This window comes from Microcaecilia unicolor, chromosome 4 (assembly GCF_901765095.1).
Source record: "Microcaecilia unicolor chromosome 4, aMicUni1.1, whole genome shotgun sequence".
Lineage (NCBI taxonomy): Eukaryota > Metazoa > Chordata > Amphibia > Gymnophiona > Siphonopidae > Microcaecilia > Microcaecilia unicolor.
The window spans coordinates 64,415,845-64,435,705 of NC_044034.1; the positions used below are offsets into that span (position 1 = coordinate 64,415,845).

The 19,861-nt window shown below is 42.3% G+C and overlaps 1 protein-coding gene across 5 annotated transcripts in view; it reads right to left on the reverse strand.

Annotated features, from left to right (window-relative positions):
• IFT88 (intraflagellar transport 88) overlaps window positions 1–19,861 on the reverse strand; it is a 269,351-nt gene that overhangs the window by 127,818 nt on the left and 121,672 nt on the right. For all 5 annotated transcript variants that reach the window (XM_030200295.1, XM_030200293.1, XM_030200296.1 and 2 more), the window contains 3 exons: window positions 12,630–12,729; window positions 9,034–9,120; window positions 5,466–5,652 (listed from right to left, as the gene is read on the reverse strand). In XM_030200295.1, the coding sequence (XP_030056155.1) occupies window positions 5,466–5,652; window positions 9,034–9,120; window positions 12,630–12,729 (374 nt within the window). The remainder of the gene's footprint in view (window positions 1–5,465; window positions 5,653–9,033; window positions 9,121–12,629; window positions 12,730–19,861) is intronic.

Genomic DNA, 19,861 nt, shown 5'->3' on the forward strand with positions numbered 1-19,861 from the left:
CATCTGCCCGCAACTTCGGGGTCATCTTCGACTCCTCCCTCTCCTTCTCTGCGCATATCCAGCAGACTGCCAAAACCTGTCGCTTCTTCCTTTTCAACATCAACAAAATTCGCCCTTTCCTCTCTGAGCACACCACCCGAACTCTCGTCCACGCTCTCATTACCTCTCGTCTCGACTACTGCATCTTGCTCCTCACTGGCCTCCCACTCAGCCATCTATCCCCCCTTCAATCCATTCAGAACTCTGCCGCACGTCTCATATTCCGCCAGAACCGATATACTCATATCACCCCTCTCCTCAAGTCGCTTCACTGGCTTCCGATCAGATACCGCATCCAATTCAAGCTTCTCCTCCTTACTTACAAATGCACTCACTCTGCTGCTCCACCCTACCTCTCTACCCTCATCTCCCCCTACGTTCCTGCCTGTAACCTCCGCTCACATGACAAATCCCTCCTCTCAGTACCCTTCTCCACCATTGCCAATTCCAGGCTCCGCTCATTTTCCCTTGCTTCACCCTATGCCTGGAACAGTCTTCCTGAATCCCTACGCCAAGCCCCCTCCCTACCCATCTTCAAATCCTTGCTTAAAGCTCACCTCTTAAATGCTGCATTCGGAACCTAACCTTTCGAACATTTAGGTTGCCCCAATCTGTCTGACCTATATGATTAACTGTACATTTGTCTTTTTAGATTGTAAGCTCTTCGAGCAGGGACCGTCCTTCCATGTTAAACTGTACAGCGCTGTGTAACCCTAGTAGCGCTTTAGAAATGTTAAGTAGTAGTAGTAGTAGCTTGGTTCTCAAGGTCCAGCCCTATTGACAAAATCCAGCCTTGTCTTCAATCTGCAGATTTGCTTTCAACTTCCAGTCCTATAGTCCATGTTCATGCGCCTAAGCTCACCAGCAGGTTCCACCAAAGACATTCCTGAAAACCCAGATCTCCCATGGGGACCACGGGAGTCTGGAAAGGGAGGTACTGTCACAGTTGTGGCCGTGCCCCATGTCTATACTCACCCCTCCTCCCAGTGACCAGGCCCTGTATTTGCTGTGGACTGCTTTTTTCCTGTTTCCTGGTCGTGTTCCAGAGATTATTCCAGTCCTATTCTAGTGTTCCAGCATTCCAGCTTTACTCTGGTGTTCCTGTAGCCAAGCCTCGCTCTGGTGTTCCTGCTGCCAATTCTCATTCTTAGTTGTGACATCATCAGTAAAGTACTTTATAAAGAACCTTGGAACTTTCATGCCTTGCCTTTGCAACAGGGGTCTTCAGATGACTTCTTGTCTGTGTGTGTTTGTTGCACTTCCAGCCTGCTCCTGCTTTGTCTCTGGTCTGTAATCTTGCTTCTGTTCCAGCCCTGCTTGTATTCTGTCCTGCCTGTCTTCAGCTTCAGTTCCAGTCTCACTTGTTCCAGTCCTGCCTGTCTTCAGCTTCAGTTCCAGTCCCACTTGTTCCAGTCATGCCTGTCTTCAGCTTCAGTTCCAGTCCCACTTGTTCCAGTCCTGCCTGTCTTCAGCCTCAGTTCCAGTCCTGCTTGTTCCAGTTCTGCCTGCCTTCAGCTTCAGTTCCAGTCCTGCTTGTATCAGTCCTATCTGTTTTCAGCTTCAATCCGTGGTTGGGGTGGTTCATCTGCTGCTGCCATTCACCGGCAGCGGCCCAAGGGATTACTATCCTTGAATTCGTCACAAGTTCTCACTTTTTGTGTAATTCAAGCTGTTGACTATGATTCAGGATTTTATCCTGTTCCTGTTTCTTTAGGGTTGAGTGATAGGTGGGCTGTTTTAGGATCGGGAGGGCTGGGGAGACTATTATTATAACCCTTTGCGGATGATCTTTTTGAATTTCTTTAATTTGTATTGACAATTGACACTTTGTATAATTCATTTGTTTGATGTATTTCCTGAATTATATCAATAAAAGCCGTTGAACCTTAAAAATATAGGTATGAACATGAGAATAAAGGGTTAAGAAGATTTAAAAACAGCCACAAAAAGATGGGTTTTTAGGCTGGATTTGAATACAGCTAAAGAAGGCACATGATGCACTAATTCAAGAAGTTTATCCAGGCACGCAGTACAGCAAGGTAAAAAGGAAACATTCTGGAGCTGATGGTGGTGGAGAAGGGCACAGATAAAAATGACTTACTAGATGAGGAGAGCTCCTATGGAGGTAATGAGGAGCTACAGAATGAATGCACATGTTTTCCCAAAGGTCTGAGAGAGGGCAGCTACAAATTGACCTATCTGATTTAGGATTGGATTAGCCTGCTAAAGCAAAGGGATGACCCAGATCAGGCTTTCTTGGTAAGCAAGCTAATTATATAGCCTAATTTTAGCAAGCCTGAGTGATAGGAATGCAAGTGCAGATGTAACCAGAGTTTGAACTGGTGTAAAAAAAAAAAAATCCATGAATTTCATTGTTGCAATAAAACATCTCCAGGAGTGGCATCTGTGGCTCTAGGGACAAGCTGCTGGACAGAGATGGATGATTGCCTTGATACTTGAAAGAGAATCTACTTTTTGTTGAGAATATGGAGCTTGGCCTGCATCATCTGGTCTACACCCATTAAGATACTGGAAGTCCTGGCTGAAAGCTCCATTTCAGTCTAGTCCTTGGTTTGAACTGGTTCGAACAATCAGGAATCACTCTACTGAAGTGTTACTTGTGCCCTACAATGGCAGCATATCTGGGGGGTGCTAGGGCCCCAGTGAGTTATGATGTGGAGCCTGACACAGTTCAGGAACCAGGTACAGCAAAGTAACACTAGGCATAGATTAGTAATATAAGCAAAACAGCATGTCCATAAAACAAACTTCAAGAAACTATTAGACCACCAAAGATGGGTCTTCCTGGCCATTCTCATATTCAGTCCTTAATCAGGACACACTCAGTGGGGAATGTCTGCCTTTCTGATGCTCAAAGGACAACTATCCTCTAGTTCCTTTCTTAGTTATGTAGAGTCTATAGCTCTGCTGTGGGTTTCCAGTCTCAGCTCCCAAGGGTTATGGGTTTGATCCCTGTTGAACCTGATATGTTTTTGTTAAGATTCGTATTCCAAAAGAACAAATGAACAGTTTAGGATCTTACAGCTGGTTGGACCTAGCACTCAAAACAAAGGAAAAACAATGTTGTATTTGCTTTTACATTTTAGGACTTTTCTAAATTGAGTATCTTTACTCAAGGATATGAATATCCAAAAAGCTGCTGAGCTCTATATGGTTAAATTTTTCTAGCTACTCAATTTGCATCTATGCTGTCTGTGTAACTCTAGGACATTCGTTTCTCTGCTCAGAGTTACTTGGCTAACTTTATCTGGCTAATGGACCACCGTTAAGACTAACTAGTAACTAGGTCTCACTGCATAAAATGGAACCTACTACTACTACTTCTATTTAACATTTCTAAAGCGCTACCAGGGTTGCACAGCGTTGTACAATTAACAAAGAAGGACAGTCCTTGCTCAAAGGAGCTTACAATCTAAAGGACAAAAAGTGCAGTCAATCAAGATTGAGGCAGTCTAGATTTCCTGGATAGACGTACAATGGTTAGGTGCCGAAAGCGACATTGAAGAGGTGGGCTTTGAGCAAGGATTTGAAGATGGGTAGGGAGGGGGCTTGGCGTATGGGCTCAGGGAGTTTATTCCAAGCATAGGGTTAGGCGAGGCAGAAAGGGCGGAGTCTGGAGTTGGCGGTGGTGGAGAAGGGTACTGAGAAGAGGGATTTTTCCTGTGAGCGGAGGTAATGGGTAGGAGCATAAGGGGAGATGAGGGTAGACAGATAGTTAGGGGCTGCAGATTTAGTGCATTTGTAGGTTAGTAGGAGAAGCTTGAACTGTATGCGGTATCTGATTGGAAGCCAGTGAAGTGACTTGAGGAGAGGGGTGATATGAGCATATTGGTCTATGCGGAAGATAAGACGCGCAGCAAAGTTCTGAACGGATTGAAGGGGGGATAGATGGTTAAGTGGGAGGCCAGTGAGGAGTAGGTTGCAGTAGTCAAGGCGAGAGGTAATGAGAGAGTGGATGAGAGTTCGGGTGGTGTGCTCAGAAAGGAAAGGGCAAATTTTGCTGTTGTTATAGAGAAAGAAGTGACAGGTCTTGGCTGTCTGCTGGATAGGGGCAGAGAAGGAGAGGGAGGAGTCGAAGATGACTCCGAGGTTGCGGGCAGATGAGACGGGGAGGATGAGGGTGTTAGCGACTGAAATAGAGAGTGGAGGGAGAGGAGAAGTGGGTTTGGGTGGAAAGACAATGAGCTCGGTCTTGGCCATGTTCAGTTTCAGGTGGCGGTTGGACACCCAGGCAGCAATGTCGGATAAGTAGGCCGATACTTTGGCCTGGGTTTCCGCAGTGATGTCTGGTGTGGAGAGATAAACCTGGGTGTCGTCAGCATAAAGATGATATAGAAAACCATGAGATGAGATCAGCGAGCCCAGGGAAGAGGTGTAGATTGAAAAAAGAAGGGGTCCAAGGACAGATCCCTGGGGAACTCCAACAGAGAGCAGGATGGGGGTGGAGGAAGATCCATGAGAATGTACTCTGGAGGTACGGTGGGAGAGATATGAGGAGAACCAGGAGAGGACAGAGCCCTGGAACCCAAATGAGGATAGTGTAGCAAGAAGTAAATTATGATTGACAGTGTCAAAAGTGGCAGATAGGTCAAGGAGGATGAGGATGGAGTAGTGACCTTTGGATTTGGCAAGGAACACGTCATTACAGACTTTAGTGAGTGCCGTTTCTGTCGAGTGTAGAGGGCGAAAACCGGATTGAAGCGGATCGAGGATGGCATGAGAGGAGAGAAAATCAAGGCAGCGGCTGTGAACGGCGCATTCAAGTATCTTGGAAAGGAAGGGTAGGAGGGAGATGGAGTGGTAGTTGGAAGGGCAGGTAGGGTCTAGTGATGGTGATGCTAAAATATCCAAAAAGCTGCTGAGCAGGAAAGTTAAGACAACTCTATATGGTTACATTTTTCTAGCTACTCAATTTGCATCTATGCTGTCTGTATAACTCTAGGATATTCATTTCTCTGCTCAGAGTTACTTGGCTAACTTTATCTGGCTAATGGACCACCGTTAAGACTTGTTATTGAACTAGTAACTAGGTCTCACTGCATAAAATGGAACCTGTGCTAAAACAGCACAAGTTAGTGGTAAAATAACTCATCTCATGGGAGCCCATGTTGATAATTTTGCCCCCGAGTCGGACAAAGTGCCCCAATTCTGTCTCTCTGACAGCAATATTTCCACCTGGTACATATGAAAGTAATGAAAACTGATCACAAGTTAAATCTGATTTGCCGTTGTGTTTTTTTTTTTTTTTTACCTCCCTATGCACTTTATTTAGAATTCCCTGCTGCAGTGTCCTGGAAGGTAATATTTAATTTCTGGAGACGCCTGGACAGTTCTGGAGATTTGACCACTTTATTTATAGCAATTTGACAACTTAATTTAATACACTGAATAATTTTTTTGCTTACCAATGTTGTATAATGCTTCCGTGCAGGAGGAATCATTCCTTAAAGCTTCTTTATAAAACTCTGATGCTTTTTCATAGTCTCCAGATGAAAATACAGTATTCCCTTTATTTGTGAGAGCTGAGGGATTATACCTGTCAGAAGCCACAGCTAAGTCTGCATAGTTGTCTGCTTGGGTATATTCATTCTCCTGTATAAAAATAAAAATAAAATCTCTCTGATAATAATTTTGCAAGCAATAGCTGGGCTATCAGCATGCTCTCTTTTATATGATCATATTATGAACACTGTTATCAAGTGATCCCAACACCATTACCTCCTGCAGCAGATCATGCGCGCCACTAAGGACTAGGTCTAGAATTTTTCCTTCTCTTGTTGGATCCTGTACCAGCTGCGCCATAAAGAATCCTTGATTTCGTAAAGGAATTTTATCTCCCTAGCATGTCCTGATGTTACATTTACCCAGTCAATATTGGCGTAATCACCCATTATTAAATTTGTTGCCCAGTTTGTTAGCCTCCCTAATTTCTAACATTTCTACATCTGTTTGTTCATTCTGGCCCCTATCACTATCCTTTTCCTCTTTACAGATGGAATTTCAATCCATAGGGATTCCAAGATGTGTTTTTGTTTCCTGCAGAATTTTCAATCTATTTGATTCACTTTAGCAGAACATGTTTATCCACTCCTACCCTAGCTAAGATCATTTTCAAACACCATTCTTACCTCATGTGCAAGTTTCTTTAAATTAGTCCCCTTATTTTCTTACTCCAGATACTCTATTTTACCTACCTATACAGTATGTTCCATTTTTGCTTACACCCTATGCTATTAAAATGCTTTATTGCGTATTGTTTTCAAAAGAGAATGGCATAAACCGGCAGATGGATGTTTTTCTCACCAATACATCCAAATCAGTATTTTCGAAATCCATTTTCCAGATGTTTTTCTATGCTGTTTGTCTGCAGTGTGTCCAAATCTCAAAGGGGGGGGGGGGTGTTAAAGGCGAGATTTGTGTGTTCCTAACACTTGGACATTTTTCAGTCATAATACAACAAAACAAAAACATTAAAGACAAACTAAGATGTTTTGAGCTAGACCTGTTTTAATAACGACTAAGCCACAAAAAGTGCCCCAAATGACCAGACGACCACTGGAGAATAAACAAATGACCCCCCATTACTCCCCCAGTAGTCACTGATTCCCTCCCACCCACCCCACCCCCCGAAAGATGTGAAAGGAACAGTACATATCAGCCTCTATGACAGCCTCAGATGTTATAGCCAGTCTTATCAGAGTAGCAAGAAGATCCCTGGGGTAGCCTAGTGGTTGGTGCAGTGCAAGGTGGAGGAGGGGACCCAGGTCAATAATTCACTTTGTTACATCTGTGGTGGACAGTATGAGCCCTCCAAAACCCACCAAAAACCTACTGCACCTACATATAGGTGATACCTGCAGCCATAAGAGCTATTGTAGCAGTGTATAATTGGGTGTAGTAGTTTTTTGGTTTGGTTTTGGAGAGCTCACTACACAATATAAGGGAGCAACGGTGAGATCTATACCTGGGAGCTTTTAGGTGGTCCACTACAGTGCCCCCTAGGGTGCCCCACTGCTGTACTGGGATGTGTGTGTGGCCAGTTTACTAAGAATGCTGGCTTTTCCTACATCCCAATTGCTTGATTTTGTGCATTTTTTACTTGTGTATATATATATATATATATATATATATATATACATACACACACACACATACTATTTTTTTTTTTTTATTGATCTTTATTTCCATGCATATCTTTGAATAAAAATTCTATGGGCTCCTTTTACAAAGCTGCACTACCAATTAGTAGGGCGTTGAATGCAAAGAAGCCCATTCAATTCCCATGGGCTTCTTTTTATTCACTGCACTGCTAGTGGTAACATAGTAACGTGGAGGGGCATAATCGAATGTCGCCGGCGATCTATTTTGGCAGCGGCGCAACAGCTGGCCGGAACCATATTTTCGAAAAAGATGGCCGGCCATCTTTTTCTTCGATAATACGGTTTAGCCCGGCCAAATGCCAGAGTTTGCCGGGTTTGAGATGGCCAGGTTTGTTTTTCAGCGATAATGGAAAAAAAATGCCGGCCATCTCAAACCCGGTGAAATCCAAGGCATTTGGTCGTGGGAGGAGCCAGCATTTGTAGTGCACTGGTCCCCCTGACATGCCAGGGCAGCAACCGGGCACCGTAGGGGGCACTTCTAAAAATGTTTAAAAAATTTACAAATACCTCCCAGGTGCATAGCTCCTTTACCTTGGGTGCTGAGCCCCCCCAAATCCCCCCAAACTCACTCCCCACAACTCTAGACCATTATCATAGCCCTTATGGGTGAAGGGGGGCACCTACATGTGGGTACAGTGGGTTTTGGGGGGGTTTGGAGGGCTCAACACTTAGCACCACAAGTGTAACAGGTAGGGGGGGGGGGGTGATGGACCTGGGTCTGCCTGCCTGAAGTGCACTGCACCCATTAAAAACTGCTCCAGGGACTTGCATACTGCTGTCAGGGAGCTGGGTATGACATTTGAGGCTGGCATACAGACTGGTAAAAAAAGGTTTTTATTTTTATTTTTTTAGTGTGGGAGGGGGTTGGTGACCACTGGGGGACCACGGGGAGGTCATCCCCCTTCCCTCCGGTGGTCATCTGGTCAGTTGGGGCACCTTTTTGAGGCTTGGTCGTGAAAATAAAAGGACCAAGTAAACCCGGCGAAATACTGATTAACGCCGCTTTTTTTTTTCATTATCCGCGAAAGCCGGCCATCGTAACCACGCCCATGCCCGCTCATGTCCCACCTTCGCTATGCCGCCGACACGCCCCCTTGAACTTTCGCCGGCGCGGCAACGGTGTCAAAAAAAGCCACTTTCGATTATACCGATTTCGCCGCTTTTGAGAGATCGCCAGCCATCTCCCGATTTATGTCGGAAGATCGCCGGCGATCACTTTTGAAAATAAGCCTGATAGTAACATAGTAGATGATGGCAGAAAAAGACCTGCACGGTCCATCTAGTCTGCCCAACAATTTAAACTCATATGTGCTACTTTAATGTGTATACCTTGACCTTGATTTGTTTCTGCCATTTTCAGGGCACAACCGTAGAAATCTGCACAGAACAAGGCCCACCTCCCAACCACCAGCCCCGCCTCTCCCTACTGGCTCTGCCACCCAATCTTGGCTAAGCTTAATGCAGCTTTGTAAAAGGAGCCCTATATCTTTCACATCTTTTACAAAGCAAAAAAAAAAAAAGGGTTCAATTTTATAACATGGTAGATTAAAAATTAAACAAGTAGTTTACCAAGTTACTAAAATTCAAAGTGATAGTGATACTGCTTTTGCCTATTTATAATAAATTTTTGCTAGGACTCATCATTACTTGTTAAATGTACATGTATACTTTTAGAATGTACATGTATACTTTTAGTCCAATAATGAACACACAGTAAACGCCTTGTGAGAACGGATGCACAAGTCTTAAGTTAAAATATAACATGTCAAGGTCATTACTTACAGCTTTAAAAAATCTACAGTCCAATACTTACCAGGAAATAAAGGAATGAAAGATTTGTTGCAGCTGCACTTTTTACTCTGCTGTCCTTTTTTTCAAACATTTTCAGAGTCTCTACAGCCTAGAAGTAAGTCATGTGCACATTAGTTTCACTTATAACACACCACAAAAAACTAAAATGTTATCCCACAAGATAGACACCATACAAGTGTGCTATTTGTAATCTATAAGAAACAAATCTAGTTAGAGCAAATCCTCTTCAATGCTGGGGGCCACCCCACCTATTAAAGAGGACATAAGTATATAAGTATTGCCATACTGGGACAGACCGAAGGTCCATCAAGCCCAGCATCCTGTTTCTAACAGAGGCCAATCCAGGTCACAAGTACCTGGCAAGATCCCAAAACAGTACAATACAATACTCCTATACTTGCAAATACACTTTGGGGAAAAAAATTTTAAAAGTTATACAACTTTACAGAAAACTGTTTAATACAAAGAAAATATTTAATTTCTCATCACTGATATTCATGCCAGAATTCTGACAAAATTGGAAACACAACAAAACTTGTTTTATTAGCAAAAATAAATAGCCTCCTCTACCAAATACCAAGATGTATCAGATTTAGAACTACAAAAAATTTAGTCCGTTAAGAATCATAATGGTGTTCATGACCCTTTAAACATAGGCAAACTAGGCACGTGTGGGTAGGAGTCCCTAATGTGAGAAAAGCATCGGTTTGCAAAATCCACAAAAAACTTCTGGACACAAAGAATCAGGGGCCTGCAGCTGCCACTACTGCTAGGATATACCAAACACATCAATCACTGCCTTGTGCTCAATAGCAAAGAATCCACTGAGAAAAATTTTTTTTAACATAAATTGCACTTCTCTAGTGAATTGTCAAAGGTCAAGGACCGAACAGAATGCAATGCAAGAACCTCATATTCCCAACTACAATTCTGTATCAGAAAGAACTCTCAAAGCCATGCCTGTGCACATTATCCCACTTGTTTTTCCTGTGTTTATCTGTTCTAGTTCATAAATGTTTCTCCTTTTTAGATGTATTTTTGTAGGAAAATGCCTTATGTCCTGGTCACGTTTGTTCACCTGTGACACGTTTCTGTACAGTACTCTGAGATGCCCAACAGCAACCTGCTTTGTACGGGCCTTTCCCCCCCCCCCCCCCCCCCCCCCAATATTCTTCAACACACTGTCTGACCAAAGCCAGCACAATGGCCTTAGCACAACCTTCCAGGCGCCTGCAATGTTTATCCCTCCTGGTCCTGGCATCACACTGGGTACTGTAACTTTCCAAGGGGCCCAGTGCCAGGTGTAAATTCACTTAAATGCAATCTCCTGCACAGGGAACTGAGAAATCAACTCTCTCCTAGGACTCCTGCCTGGAAGTCTCGAGTCTTGACCTGGTAAGGATGTTGAGGAATTGAAGGCCCAATATTCTGCCACTCAGATAAATTCCAATGACTGTTCCATACCCAGATTTTCAGCAGCATTTTCCAGAAATGCTGAAAATCATCGCTGACCGTACGGCACTATCTGGGCAGCACCAAGGAAGTCCAAGTATGTAAAAAATTATATGTGGGACAGACTTCACGTCCTTTTAAAACAAGGATGTTGGAACACAAAAGTACTATCGTCGCACATAAAGATACCCCTCTAGCTAATCATTGTAGAGAATTAAATCATGATTTTTCCTCATTGAAATGTATGGTCATTGATTGGGTGGCTCCACAAAGACATGGTGGCAGTAGAAGTAAGCTCCTCTTACAGATGGAACAGTGTTGGATAATCAAACTCAATACTTTAGAGCCCTTGGGGTTAAAGGAGAAAATTGAATGTTTTCATTTCTTCTGATATATTTAACTGTTCGAAGACTCTTTGGCAGTGGTTTAAATTGATATTCCACCTTTTGATTGGTTGCTTCTCTGTTGGTATCTTTTTGAAAAAATGTGATGCCATCTTGGAGAATTTAGCCCTGGTAAAGCACCAACGGATGTCGAGCTGACTACAAAACATACGTGTTGACATCTACTGAAGTAACCAGATTGAGAAGATAAGAATTTTAATATATGTTGTTCTTTTGAAGGTGCTCTAATGTGAAGTGGTTCTGCTAATCCCCGACTCAGTTTTTCAAAATGCTGGCCATTATCAAAGGCAGATTGATAGCCAGAGAAGTGCTGCTGTGAAAAATGGGCATCTCAACAGAAACTAAGTCTCTCTTTTGAACAAAGTATAAATTGTTTCAAAAAAGAATTTTGTTGTTTAAAGATATTTTGTATGGACACTGGAGGATTTTATGCCTATGACTGGAACTAAGACCTAGGATATTTTATATGGACACTGGAGGGTTTTTATGCCTATGATTGCAACTAAGCCCAAAGAAGGCTGAGTTAAATTGAGTCAGGGCTTGCTGAGGCTTTTTCCTTCTTGTGATCTCAGTTGTTTTCATGTCAGTGATATATATGAGGATGTATATAGTTTATATTGGTTGATAGTAGAACCTCACTTCCTTCAATTTTTGATAGTGTAGTCCATGCATGGAGCCTGGGCAGAGCTGGAAGGTATTGGGGTATCACCAATATTCTGCACTGGTACCAAAATAGGTACCCAGTTAACTTAGGATAGCTTTTTCCTGTCCTGAGTTAAAAACACATAGCTACCTGGGTACCAGCACTGAATATTGGCAGCAGTATGCTCTATACCTGGACATTCAGTGCCAGTATCCTGGTATTGGCCAATGCTGAATATCCTAGTTTAGCTTTAAACACTGAAGACATTAAAGCCATATCAATTTTTCACCAATCTTCTTTACCAACATCAAACCTTTCCACTTGAAGATTCAATTTGCCAGATAGAGCTACTTGATAAAGATTCAATTTGCCTTTGCCAGATAAGTTACAAGTTATAAGTTCAAGCTTGGAGAAAAAATAGAAAGCTTAAGACATACTGTCAGAAGAAAATGTATTGAATATAATAAAGTATCATTAATTTGTAGAAATGGAGGCTTTTAAAGATCGATGAAGAAAAAGCTCTCCTTGTAAAAGCAATGAATAAGTTGCAAGCTGTAACTGATAAACAGCATTGGTAGAGCAGCAGAGATCTTTTTCCTCCTAATTTTAATATATTTAGAAAATACAAAAAAAATATTAGGAAGAAACTTATAATATTTATAGTTTTAGGTTGTTTCAACTTCTTGCTATGGCAGGTTTTGACAGTATAAGAAGGAATTGTAGCCTTTGTTTGAGATGGTACTATTTGACCAGTAAAGACTGCTTTGCAGCTAGTTAGAATCCTAGGGAGTGGGAGGAAACAGCTGGATTTAAAAAAATGTTTTAAAATTCAGTACAAGACTGGTTTATTTCAGGTGTCTCAAACTCCAATCCTCGAAGGCCTCAAAATCAAATGAGCTTTCAGAATATTCATAATGATATGTGCTTACCCAATGCAAATGTCTTTTGCTTATTCATTTTTTTTACATTAACTGCAGAATTGTACAGAAAAGCAGCAACTGATATACCATATACTGGTTTATACTCTAATATGCTCTGGTTAAAAATGCCATTATATTTTATTGCTATCAATATCACTACTTACAAATGAGGCCTTACCTGATTAAAGTCTTTTTGTCTCAAGTAAGTGATTGCTTTGTTTATTTCCAGGTCATTGGCTAGCTCCACATACTGAGATGATTTTACTACCTCGACACACCTACAGAACAAAAGGAAGTGATCAATAGAGTTAGTAATTTCATTTGTGCTAAACCATATTAATGTAAAGAGGAATATGGACCCTTTTATTATACTGTGTCCATTAGAGAATGGATAGATCATATGGCACTCCCCTTTAGGAAAGGCCACAGTGGTATAGTCCAGAGTGCTGGTCAGAGGAATTCAAATGTTTTCTGAACTGAGAGACGTTATTTCTTAGTAGCAGAGGGAGGAAGCAAGTGGTATTGCTTTTGGCATGTCACTATAAGTAGTTGTTCCTGAATGATGCGAAAGTGGAGTGGAAAATATCTCCACTATGCAGGTATAACTCTCTCACTCTGAGTTTGTCAGTCTGTAGAAGTGATAAGATTCAATTCAAATTCAAACTGCTAATATTCCCTGTTCAGGGTTCAGTGCAGTTTACATCATAAGTGGAATAAAGGTTGGATATAATATTATTTATTTATTTTATTTATTTTATTGCATTTGTATCCCACATTTTCCCACCTTTTTGCGGGCTCAGTGTGGCTTACAATAAGTTGTGAGTGATAGAAATACAGTTTGTTACTACTCGGTTATGGATTGCATTGTGAGGAGTTAGGCGAGACAAACTCAGAGTATCATTTAGGAATATAACAATGGAAAAGAGCAGTTAAACATTGGGGGAACAACGGAAAACTAAAAGGGCAGTACATACAACAAGAAAGCATAAAGGCATACATTTTCTGTGAGTAGAGGTATGAGTGTGGTGAGAGTACAGGGGATGAGAATTCAGAGTGGCTATATTGAAGCATTGTTGAACCGTGGGTGTGGGCTTTATGTATTTTGGTTCTTTCCGTAAGTTTTCTCAAAAAGATGGGTCTTCAATAGTTTGCGGAAGGTGGCTTGTTCTTAGGTCATTTTCAGGTTGCGCGGCAGTGAGTTCCAGAATTGCGTGCTCATGTAAGAAAAGGTTGACGCATGCAGCGCCTTGTATTTCAAGCCTTTGCAATTAGGGAAGTGGAGGTTGAGGAAAGTTCGGGATGATCTTTTAGCATTTCTGGGTGGTAGATCTATTAGATTAAACATGTAAGCTGGGGCCTCACCGTGAATGATTTTGTGGACTAATGTGCATGCCTTAAAAGCAATGCGTTCCTTAAGTGGGAGCCAGTGTAGCTTCTCTCGTAAGGGTTTTGCACTTTCATATTTTGGTTTTCCGAAGATGAGTCTGGCTGCTGTGTTCTGGGCTGTTTGGAGTTTCCTCAGTATTTGCTCTTTGCAACCTGCGTATAGTGAGTTGCAGTAGTCCAGATGGCTGAGTACGAGGGATTGCACTAGGCTGCGAAAGACGGATCTTGGGAAGAATGGTCTTATTCTTTTCAATTTCCACATGCAGTAGAACATCTTTTTGGTTGTGTTGTTTGCATGGGTTTCGAGTGTTAGGTGGCGGTCGATAGTGACTCCAAGGATTTTTAACGTTTCTGAGATTGGAAGGTTTAGTTTTGGTGTGTTTATAGCGGTGAATTCATTCGTGTTGTACTGGGAAGTGAGTATCAGGCATTGAGTTTTTTCTGCATTTAGTTTCAAGCGAAATGCATCTGCCCAGGTGTTCATGATGTGTAGACTTTGGTTAATTTCATTGAGGATCTCTTTAATGTCTTCTTTGAAAGGGATGTATATTGTTACATCATCGGCGGATATATATGGGTTGAGGTTGTGATTTGATAGGAGTTTTGCCAAGGGGATCATCATTAGGTTGAAGATGGTTGGTGAGAGGGGTGATCCTTGTGGTACTCCACATTCAGGTGTCCATGCAGCAGATGTGATTGACTTTGATGTGACTTGATATGACCGCTGGGTTAGGAATCCCTTGAACCAGTTTAGGACATTTCCTCCGATGCCAAAATATTCGAGTATGTGTAATAGGATTTCGTGGTCAACCATGTTGAAGGCACTTGACATGTCGAATTGTAGGAGGAGTATATTGTTGCCGGTTGCAATCATTTGTTTAAACTTAGTCATAAGGGTAATTAATACTGTTTCTGTGCTGTGGTTCAATCGGAATCCTGATTGGGCATCATGCAGTATTGAGTGTTTGTTTAAATAGTTTGTGAGTTGTTTAGTTACCATTCCTTCGGTTATTTTGGTTATTAGTGGTATGGATGCTACTGGTCTGTAATTGGTTATTTCGCTTGCGCTTTTCTTTGTGTCTTTGGGTATTGAGGCGAGTAGAATTTTTCCTTTTTCTTTTGGGAAAAGTCCGTTTTGTAGCATGAAGTTAACGTGGTTCATTAGGTCTATTATGAATTGTTGAGGAGCTGATTTCAGGAGGTTGTTTGGGCATGTGTCTAATTTGCAGTGGGATTTGGCAAATCTTTTAAGTGTTCCAGAGATGAGGTTTTCTGATAGTAGATCGAATTTGGTCCAAGTTCTGTCTGCTAGGTATGTTCCGTCTTCTGGGTCTAGACAGTCTAGAAGTGTGGCGTAGTCAATAGGGCTGGCGGGTATTTTGGTTCATAGTTGTATAATTTTTTCCTTGAAGTATTTCGCAAGGTTGTCAACATCTGGAGTGTCTTTGTTGTTGTTTGTAACTGGTGTGGTGTCTAACAGTTTGTTCACAAGGAGGAAGAGTTTATGTGTGTCTTTGTAGTTTGGTCCTATTATTGTTTTGTAATGTGATCTTTTGGTCTGTTTTATGGTGTATTTGTATTTCCTTCGAAGTTGCTTCCAGGCATTTAGTGTTTGTTCGTCTTTCTTTTTGTTCCAAGCGCATTCTAGTTTCCTGACTTGTGTTTTAAGCTTTTTCAGCTCTTCGGTGAACCATGGTATTATAGGTAGAACCTTAATTGAATACAATCTTATTGGTTGAATTCCATCTTATATAATACTAGAGAGCACAAGAGTAGTAAAGGTGTTTGTCAGGAGCCTATTCAGAAGTACCCAAGAAGAAGAGAACTTCCCATTTAGTGTTCCGATTCAAGTGTTCAGCAGAGAAAAGGAGTAAGAAGCAATGAATGGAGATAAAAGGTACAATAAGGGTCCTTAGAGAATCAGGTCACTCAGAGCAAAGGGAGCCTAAAATCCAGAAGAGTAATTTGTACATCTTATAAGGAGTGTACCAGCACAGTTAAGAAATTCCTGTTCTGCCTGTAAGTGCATACCATGAAAACAGTAACAACTATTAAATTAGCAAGTATTTTGCTTTGGAAAAAAAAAACAATTCCAAGTAAGGTCTTATTTTTTTGAAAAAAAAAACCCAATATCTTGTGATGAGCAGAGTGGCCTAAAGGTAGCTAATACTCTAGGCCAATGCTTCTCAACCCAGTCTTTGGGACATACCCTGCCTGTCAGGATTTCAGAATACCCACAATTAATATGCATGAAATAGAATTGCATACAATGGAGTCAGTCCTTGCAAATTTATCTCACAAATATTCATTGTGGATATCCTGAAAATCCAGTCTGATTTTCAGGATATCCACCTAGAGTATTAGCTACCTTTAGGCCACTCTGCTCATCACAAGATATTGTTGTTGGGGGTTTTTTTTTTTTTCAAAATAAGGCCTCACTTGGATTTTTTTTTCAAAGCAAAATACTGAACAAAGTGGGCGTGACTGACGGCATGGAAGGTGTGGCGCCAGTGGCCTATGTGCAGTAACTTTTTCAAACCTGATTTCCAGCAGACCTTGCTACTCCATCCTATGAAGTAGAGCAAGCGCACCGAGAATTAAGGCCAAGGCCAGATCACACCCTTCCACTGCATGCAGTTATAGTGAAGCACTTGAGATTTCAGGAGGTGGACCATGTGCTTCGGCAGGCCTGCAAATAGATATCCTGCAAATATGATAAAGTGGAGCTAAAAGATTTTTCTGAACCTGAGTTTGGCTACCATACGGAAAAGGAAGGAACTGTGGCCTTTTTGGATAATTGTCTGCAGGTAGGACTCTGGTACCCTGCAAAACTGGTGATCTCTCAATGGCAAAACCATTTTTATTTCACCGGGAGAAGCGAAAAAAATTGCTAAAATCTCTCTCAGAGGGTCTTCATCAGCCAGCGCCCCCAGAGGCTCTGAAACACAAACAAATGGTAGCTGGTACAGGAAAGCAGCAACTGATGGCATCTGTGTTAAAGACAACTACAGGGTAACAGGGGACTAGAAGGTTGGCAGAGCGCTGCTGCCAGTCCTGGCAAAGGTGTTAGCCCCCCCCCCCCCCCCCCCGAGTCAGCCAGTGCTCTGGAGGAAGGCTCCTGACCAACATCTAGTAGTTCTTCCTCCTGTGGGGATCCTGGAGTCTTGGATGAAGATGAGCCAGAGTTGCTGACCCCAACTAAAGAATGCACAGTGGGAGCTGCAAGCTCCCAGGGATAATGGCTTTGAGTGGCAATGTAGTGAGGTGACGGTGGAACCATTTTCATGTAAATGACCATGTGGAGACATTTTGAATAAGGAAAGACATTGTAGAGGGTGCTAAAGTTAGTATTTGCAGTTTTTCTGCATGATTTGCTGAAAATTGGACTTTGTTTTTCAACTCGTTTAGCAGGTCATCATAATCAGAACATTTGTCACATTTCTGACTGATAGAAGGTTGAGTTTCAAACTCATTTAGGTCTAAGCCACCAGCAACTGCAAGATGATGACTCAAAGTATTTTGCACTCGCCTGATTTTGCGCTTGGTGTAGCCTCGTACATCACGCTTGCTGACTTTTTTGAACTTTAATGGAGAAATACCAAGAGATGTCAAACTTGTGTTCAACTTGCCAGAAATGTCACTGTGTTCATCATCTGCTGTTGTTGATGATGATAAAGAATCAGCAGCTCTGTTACTGACGTCTTTTCGACAAGATGGACATAGTTTCTGACCCGGCACAAATATTTTGCTTGTTAAGGCCTTTAGCTGGGCTGCTAGTGTGTCATCCAGCACTCTTAAGCCCCTTTTTGCATTATGACCACCTTTGGAAAATGGGTTACAGCAGGTTCTTTGCAAAAATTCAAACTTTTTCAACAGTAAGGATTCATGATAAAGGCAAATAGTTGATCCAGCATCGAAAAGTTGACCAGAACGCTCTTGTAACAACTTCTGTTGATCAGGCAGAAGCTCTTCAATTAATTTCAAACCTTTATTTTTATTGTATGTCAGTAAATGACACTCTGATGTACTTGAACAGCCAACTGAGCAAAGTGGAAATTCATCTGATCTTTCTGGATCCATTGATGACCATTAGCATCAGTTCAACAAACGCATTTATTCTTGCAATCAGGTTTTCAATGGGTAAAATTTTACTTCAGTCTAAAGTGATTAATATCTTCATTTGTGGCATTTAATTCAATATAAATGAACCTGTCGGTGCAGGTGTGAGTTTCTTCAACAAGAAGTATGTATACAATGGTTTCCACCCTGTTTTTTAGTTTACTTGAACACAGTTTTATAATATAATGTTTAAAGAAAACTTCTTTAGCCAGTTAGACTTGGCCAATTATGATTGGTGAACCCTGTTGCAAAGCAGAATTGTTTGTTTCATTGCCCAATTGTATGCTTCTGGTACCTCCTGGCTCCTGAGTGTCTGTTGCTAGGCTTACTTTGATGCCTACAGTTCACTAAGAGGTCAAACTGTAGCAAGGGTGAAGAAACACCAGCAACAGACACTCAGACGCCTTGCAACAGGGTCCACCAATCATAATTGGCCAAGTCGGTCATCCTAACTGACTGCAGTTTTCTTTAAACCTGTTATGAAACCTGGCCTCATCCTTCCACATCCTAAAAAACATTCTTGTTTTTTAGTTTTCTTGAATACAGTTTTATAACATAATGTGTTCTTTATTTTAAAAAATTGGTGCTTTTTGAAAGAAGAATCACTTTTACTACACTTGTATCAAGGGTGTAGTGAAGAAATCACAGGCTGCTGCCTGCAAACATTTGAGGGCATTTTTGCAATCCTTATATGAAGAGACTCCAAAATGAAAACTACATATTCTGATAGAAGGAAATTTGCTCTTTCTAATGGTGCTAAAAGAAAGAATATTGAAGCTGTCCCACTGGAGATCAAAGGCATCAAAGATAGCCCAAAATGGGCAAAAAAGCGAATGCTACATACCTGTAGAAGGTATTCTCCGAGGACAGCAGGCTGATTGTTCTCACTGATGGGTGACGTCCACGGCAGCCCCTCCAATCGGAAACTTCACTAGCAAAGGCCTTTGCTAGTCCTCGTGCGCCCATGCGTACCGCGCATGCGCGGCTGTCTTCCCGCCCGAACCGGCTCGTGTTTGTCAGTCTCATATGTAGCAAGACAAAGACAAGGGAAGACACAACTCCAAAGGGGAGGCGGGCGGGTTTGTGAGAACAATCAGCCTGCTGTCCTCGGAGAATACCTTCTACAGCTATGTAGCATTCGCTTTCTCCAAGGACAAGCAGGCTGCTTGATCTCACTGATGGGGTATCCCTAGCCCCCAGGCTCACTCAAAACAACAACCATGGTCAATTGGGCCTCACAACGGCGAGGACATAACTGAGATTGACCTAAAAAAATGTACCAACTAACTGAGAGTGCAGCCTGGAACAGAACAAACAGGGCCCTCGGGGGGTGGAGTTGGATCCTAAAGCCCAAACAGGTTCTGAAGAACTGACTGCCCGAACCGACTGTCGCGTCGGGTATCCTGCTGCAGGCAGTAATGAGATGTGAATGTGTGGACAGATGACCACGTCGCAGCTTTGCAAATTTCTTCAATACAGGCTGACTTCAAGTGGGCTACCGACGCAGCCATGGCTCTAACATTATGAGCCGTGACATGACCCTCAAGAGCCAGCCCCGCCTGGGCGTAAGTGAAGGAAATGCAATCTGCTAGCCAATTGGATATGGTGCGTTTCCCCACAGCCACTCCCCTCCTGTTGGGATCAAAAGAAACAAACAATTGGGCGGACTGTCTGTTGGGCTGTGTCCGCTCCAGGTAGAAGGCCAATGCTCTCTTGCAGTCCAATGTGTGCAGCTGACGTTCAGCAGGGCAGGAATGAGGACGGGGAAAGAATGTTGGCAAGACAATTGACTGGTTCAGATGGAACTCCGACACGACCTTTGGCAAGAACTTAGGGTGAGTGCGGAGGACTACTCTGTTATGATGAAATTTGGTGTAAGGGGCCTGGGCTACCAGGGCCTGAAGC